The sequence below is a fragment of the Propithecus coquereli genome, unplaced genomic scaffold (genome assembly GCF_000956105.1).
Source record: "Propithecus coquereli isolate 6110/MARCELLA unplaced genomic scaffold, Pcoq_1.0 Scaffold478, whole genome shotgun sequence".
NCBI lineage: Eukaryota > Metazoa > Chordata > Mammalia > Primates > Indriidae > Propithecus > Propithecus coquereli.
In genome coordinates, this window is record NW_012150596.1 from 288,004 (window position 1) to 294,003 (window position 6,000).

The following is a 6,000-nucleotide window of genomic DNA, read 5'->3' on the forward strand; positions in this document are numbered from 1 at the left end:
TGGCCAAACTAGACCCAAGGTATTCCACCTCACCCCAATCCTCAATTAATTGGAGGTTTTCTTTATCTTTCTATGCCTTGGTTTCCACATTTGTAGTACTAGGGATAATAATTACACCTAACTGATAGAACTCTGCATGACATTGCATGAGTTAGTATATGTATACTGTTTAGAATATTGCCAGACATGTAGTAAATGCTCATTGAAAATGTTTTCTCCTATCTGTACTGCATATGGGTAAAAAAATCCTTTGGAAATGTTATTTATCATGATTTTTGTCAAATAATGTGGGCATATGTTCTTGGGTGATGCTTGGATGAGAACAGCTTTTAGCTAACCTTCTGTACAGCTGGCTCTCATCTTCTGTCTACTCCCAGGAGTGAAAAGCCTCCTCACTCCCTGCCCAGCACCAAGGTAAACATATTTGAATCCCTGTGAGGTTGCGGTTGGGAGAATTACATTTTCCATCTACCTGCCTTTCACAATCGACATGCAGCGTCCTGTACAGTGATAAGCAGTGTTTCTTAATGATGAATTTAAAGCACAAAGGCACCAAAAAAGGAAATTATTTCCCCTACCAAGGGTTGATGCAAAATAGTTTGTACTTCTTCAAAAAGGTAACTAACTGTGGGTTTACCCCATTCTGGTTGATTAGAGCTGCTCATTCCTAAGCTTTCTGATCAATCAATATCATAGTATGTCTGGCCTTGGACAACACCTTGTATGTTAGTTTCCTCCTTGTTCCACTTAGACTGGATTAAAATTGAGTTGCATTTTTTGAGAATAGAGTTGGTATGGGGTGTGGTCAGTCTTTGGCCCATGACTAAGGCTTACATTAGTGATGTAATGCATGATTGATTATGCATGCATATTAAGAGTGCTTGGAGTTTTGTAACAGTTGAATTTTTGTCTTTCATGGAGTGTGTTCATTGATGTTTTTTAGGGAATGATGATTGATGAAGCAGATGAGTTTGTAGCAGGGCCACAAAACAAAGTGAAACGTCCTGGAGAACCCAACAGTCCTATGTCATCTAAGAGAAGGCGGAGTATGTCCCTGCTGTTGAGGAAACCACAAACACCACCTACTGTAACTAACCATGCGGGCGGAAAGGGACCACCCTCAGCCTCGTGGTTCCCATCTTATCCAAACCTCATAAAACCCACCCTTGTACATACAGGTATAGAGTAGTGGTTGTGATTTCCTTATGGCTCCTAAAGGACTAAGACACTAAACACTTTCGTTTTCCTTTCTATTCCTTTCTGTTGCGTTCCATTTTTGTTCATTAAGTAAACCATTGCTAAATCATCTATGTGGTAGGTACAATAGGCCCCATGTGGGGCAGTGACCCTGTTTCAGGGATCTCAGTCTATATGAGGAGGGAAAGATCCATAATTACATAGTAATTAACACATGGTCATTAACAGTAATTAACAGTAATTAATACAGTACTTAGGAAGTAAATAACACAGTAATTAATGAAGAAATGGAGAGATGTGGGTGTGTGTGCTCCAACCATTTGGTGTGGCTGCAAGAGCGAGGAGGATAGAGCAGGTTTCTGAGGCAGTAGGGAGGCTGTGCGCCTTCTCCCTCTGCTCTCACCTCCTGTTCCTGCTCTAACCCGGCGCGGCCTGGTGTCTGCCTCCTCCACCCCACTGAAAGTTCTCACCAAGGTTCCCACTGCCTGCTGTGCGCCATTCCTGCTCAGCAGCATTTGACGCAGTTGTTCACCGTGGAAACCTTCCTGGGTTCCCAGACGCCACAGCTCCTAGGGCTTTGTTTTCCCTTTACAAACAACTCCTTTCCATCCTCTTTCTGGCTTCTCCCTTTCTTTCCCACCTCTACATACTGTAGGGACCTAACGCTCAATTCTGGGACCCTTCTCTTCACTGCACCCTCTCCCTAGGTGATCCCATGCAGTCTTGGGGCTTTAAGTTTGATTTATATTTCAACCACTCCAATATCGATTTATGCCTCTAGACTACAACTTGCTCCTCAACTCCAGACTCGCATTTAACCACGGACATGGCATCTCCACTTAGGTGTCTAGTAGGCGCATCACGCTCAGTAGGTTTCATGTGTGTCAACTGAACTCCTGACCTTGCCCCTCTCCACAACAGCTGCACTCACTGCGCTTAATGACACCATCCAGCAATGTGCTACTAAAGCTATAACACTCCTGAGGGCTTGGGAGAGTAGAGAAGCTCTGGGCTGTCACATTTGCAGATTTCCCTAATGTAAATAATGCTATATTACCAAAGGCAAACTATCAACCTGAGGTCACTGACCCAGAGTCAGGAAGAATGGGGCATGATTCACCCTCACGAGAAGTAGTGCACTGGCTCCTGCACCCCCCTGGCACTGTTATTTACCCAGTCGTTCAGGTGACAAACCTTAGAGTAATCATGATTTTTTGTTATTCTTTTCTCACTTTGATGCATTTAGCAAGTCCAGGAAACTGGACATTCAATATAATCCCTAAATCTCACCATCTCTCTCTATCCCTGTATTCCACTCTGCCATGATCTCTCACCGAGCTATTACAATAGATTCTTATCAGTCTGATTCTCACCCTTCTCTCCCTCGTCTAACCCATACTCTAATCCTGCAGCCAGAGTGATCGTGTCAGCACATGAGTCACATCATGCCATGTCCCTCCCAAAAACCCGTCCTCAACTTTCCTGAGCACTCAGCACAGACCCTGAGCACCCGACTCTAGACTGCAAGGCTCTGCACAGCCTGGCCTCTCGCCATGCGTTCCTAACACACATCCCCATGGGGCTCCTCCTGGCTCCCTCTGCCTCTGTCCTTCACTCTGTGGCTCCTGGCCTGTCCCCACTGCAACCCCTGCCCCTGCCCTCCCCACAGGCCTGAGTGCTCCCTCCGCCTCTGCACAGGCTGGCTCTCCCTCCTCCTCCAGGCCCTGCCCAAGGACACCGCCTCAGAAGGTCCTGCTCAGCCATGCGTTGCCCCTGGGCTCCCTCTGCTGCTCTCCCAGGGGCCTGCAGGCTCCTTCCCTAAGCCCAGCCCAGCTCTGCTGCTTTCCTTTGCTCATTGTGCACTTGTTGCCTGACTTCGCCATGAGGGCGTGAGCCCCACGAGGGCGGGGAAGTTTCTCTCTGTGCTGCTCACTGCTGATCCCTGGCTCCTGGCTCGGTGCCTGGCACAGAGGATGAATAAATGACATAGAGGTGCCAGACTTGGAGTAAGAAGAAAGTCACTTTTCTAAGACAGAAGGGAAGGATGGGAAGATACACAGGGAATTTTGGTGATGGAGTGGAGATAGTGTTCAGCCCTAATGGCTGCCTCTGTTTTCTCAGAATATTTGAGATAGAGAAGAGGCAGGTCGAGGGGGGCTCACTCAGTCTGGCTTACAGCTCAGTATGGCATGGCATTTTATAGGTAAATTACAGAAATCTTGACATCAACTGAGACTTGCTGCTTTTCAATTTATAAAGCATAACAAGCTAACACTAAACCATGAGTACCAGGGATCTATGAATGTGTGTTTATTGTACTGTCTTACTTGGTTTCCGTATGTATTCATGGTGTCATGAAGGGAAGAAGGTGGTTTTGTTGTATTATATTTCTTGAGCTGAATTTGAGGGCTCTCAGATCTCCACTGGGTATATCCTCCTGCTTTATGAAATAAATGATTTCCTAGAAGCTGAGAAGCTCAGGGATATACCTGTGGGGTTGACATAATGCACCTACCTCACAGCTCAACTTCTTAATTTGATTTCCAGATGCTACTGTCATTCACGATGTCCATGAGGAGAAGATGGAAAATGGTCAGTCTCCACTTGATGGCTTCCTGTCAAAATCTCCACCGGAGCTTATGAATGTGGCAGGAGATGGTGTTCCAACCAACCAGTTGGATTCTCTCTCTGATGACTTCACTAGTCTCAGCAAAGATGGGCTGATTCACAAACCTGGTAGTAATGCACTTGGAGGAGGAGCCAAAAACTGCAGTCTCTCTGTAGACGAACGAACTATGCCAAATACATTGCAAATAACTCCTGCGATGGCACAAGGAATCAATGCTGATATAAAACATCAATTAATGAAGGAAGTCCGAAAGTTTGGACGAAGTAAGTAGTGAAAGAACATCTACCAATAATGCGACAGGAGGTCCCTCTCGTTCTATGATTCAGAATACATTCAAGCACCTCTTAAGGTGCATTTTAAGGCAGTATTGGGTTTACACATAATTTAAAGCAATTCCTCTTGCTTTAAGTAAAAAGATACAATATACCCTTTTACACTATACACTTTTCTTTTTTTTCCCCTTATAATAGTTTCCTTTTGCTACTGTAACAAGTTATCATAAAATTTGTAGCTTAAAACAACACAAATTTATTATCTTACAGTTCTGGAAGTCACAGTTCTGAAATTACTTTCACTAGGCTAAAATGAAGGTGTTGGCAGGCCAGCGTTCCTTCTGTAAGCTCTAGGGAGAATCTCTCTCCTTGCCTTTTCCAGCTTCTAAAGGCCACCTGTATTCCTTGGCCCATGGTCCCTTCCTTCATATTCGAGTCAGCAGCACTAGTACTTTTTCACCTCTCTGACCTACTCCTGTCCTTACATGTTTTATCTCTGACCTTAAGTCTTTTGCTCCATCTTACAAGGATACTTGTGATTACATTGGGTCCATCTGCATAAACCTGGATAATCTCCCCACCTCAAGATCCTTTACTTAATTATATCTGCAAAGTAAAGTCCCTTTTACAATATAAGGTAACATATTCAGAGGTTCCAGGGATTAGGATGTGGACATCTTTGGACAGCCATTATTCAGCCTGCCACACTTGGTTAGTGTTTACGAGAGTTTCCTTAGTAGATGTGTGCAGATATTTTGATTTGCATGTTTAAAATACAAATTACACCTAACTTTCCCCCCATGAAGAATGATTACTGAGGATGTACTACAGTTGAATTTTATTTCCCATTTATATTTATAAAAATACTGAATTTTTTTTTAATATCTTCAGAATATGAAAGAATTTTCATTTTGCTTGAAGAAGTGCAAGGACCTCTGGAGATGAAAAAACAGTTTGTTGAATTTACCATCAAGGAAGCTGCAAGGTGGGCATAAACAGGAACTTATCCATTTTGGGTTTTTTTTATTGTTGTTGTTTGTTTTTTTTTTTTTTTTTTTTTTGCAGTAAAGCCCAATGCAGGAGAGAGAGGAACAGGCTCTGCCTTGCTTTTCTCAAACCCTGGTCCTCACTCATAGTTAAGGCTGTCTCCAAAAGTATTTGGATTAATATTACCTGAATATTATGAATATTCTGAATTCAACTCCTTCATCCTTCTAGGCTTACCATAGTCTGAGGTAGGCTTGGGCCCTCACTTGGCACTACTGATATTTGCTAAACCATATCTTTCCCATGTAGATTGTAAACTTCACTTCGTATCCTGCACGGTGCCTTGCAATCATAAATGCTTTAAGTCTCTTCTGGTTAATAACATTTCTCTTTATTTTCAGGTTTAAAAGACGAGTCTTAATTCAGTACCTTGAGAAGGTACTAGAAAAAATAGATTCCTACCACCTTCTCAACAACATTAATCACATCAACAGCAGATCATCATATTAATGCAAAGACAGATGTGAAAAAATGGCAAGTTCTCTGTGCTATAAGATGGAATGGGATATTGTCGAAGCCTCCTAGAATGTTTGAGTCAAGGGAATTGCCTTCCAGATGCTATCAGAAAGCAGTGGAGCTTTTTTGTTTTATGATTATCTGGCAGTAAAAGCTAAGCTTTTGCCTAAAGAACTTTTTGAAAGTATTAATTTTTTATTTTATTGTTTCTTTTCCCAATTGAGGAAGGTGATTTTATTAATTTAGCAGGCTAAATTCAGTAAACACTGCTGCCCCCCACCCCAGATAATAAGGGTTCACTCATTTGAACTTTGCCATTCCAGGCATTTTCAGAGTGATTAGGGGCTACCTTCAAGTGGAGCACTACCTGGTGCTCTTACTATGTCCTTGAGAAAGAAT

The 6,000-nt window shown here is 43.0% G+C and overlaps 1 protein-coding gene across 1 annotated transcript in view; it reads left to right on the forward strand.

Moving 5' to 3' along the window:
* Positions 1–5,680, forward strand: part of LOC105819284 (protein DDX26B) — a 58,916-nt gene extending 53,236 nt beyond the window's left edge. Inside the window, exons 14-17 of the mRNA XM_012655491.1 lie at positions 944–1,178; positions 3,745–4,089; positions 4,990–5,083; positions 5,487–5,680. Coding sequence (XP_012510945.1) covers positions 944–1,178; positions 3,745–4,089; positions 4,990–5,083; positions 5,487–5,595 — 783 coding nt within the window. The 3' untranslated portion in view covers positions 5,596–5,680. The remainder of the gene's footprint in view (positions 1–943; positions 1,179–3,744; positions 4,090–4,989; positions 5,084–5,486) is intronic.
* Positions 5,681–6,000: the final 320 nt, after the last annotated feature.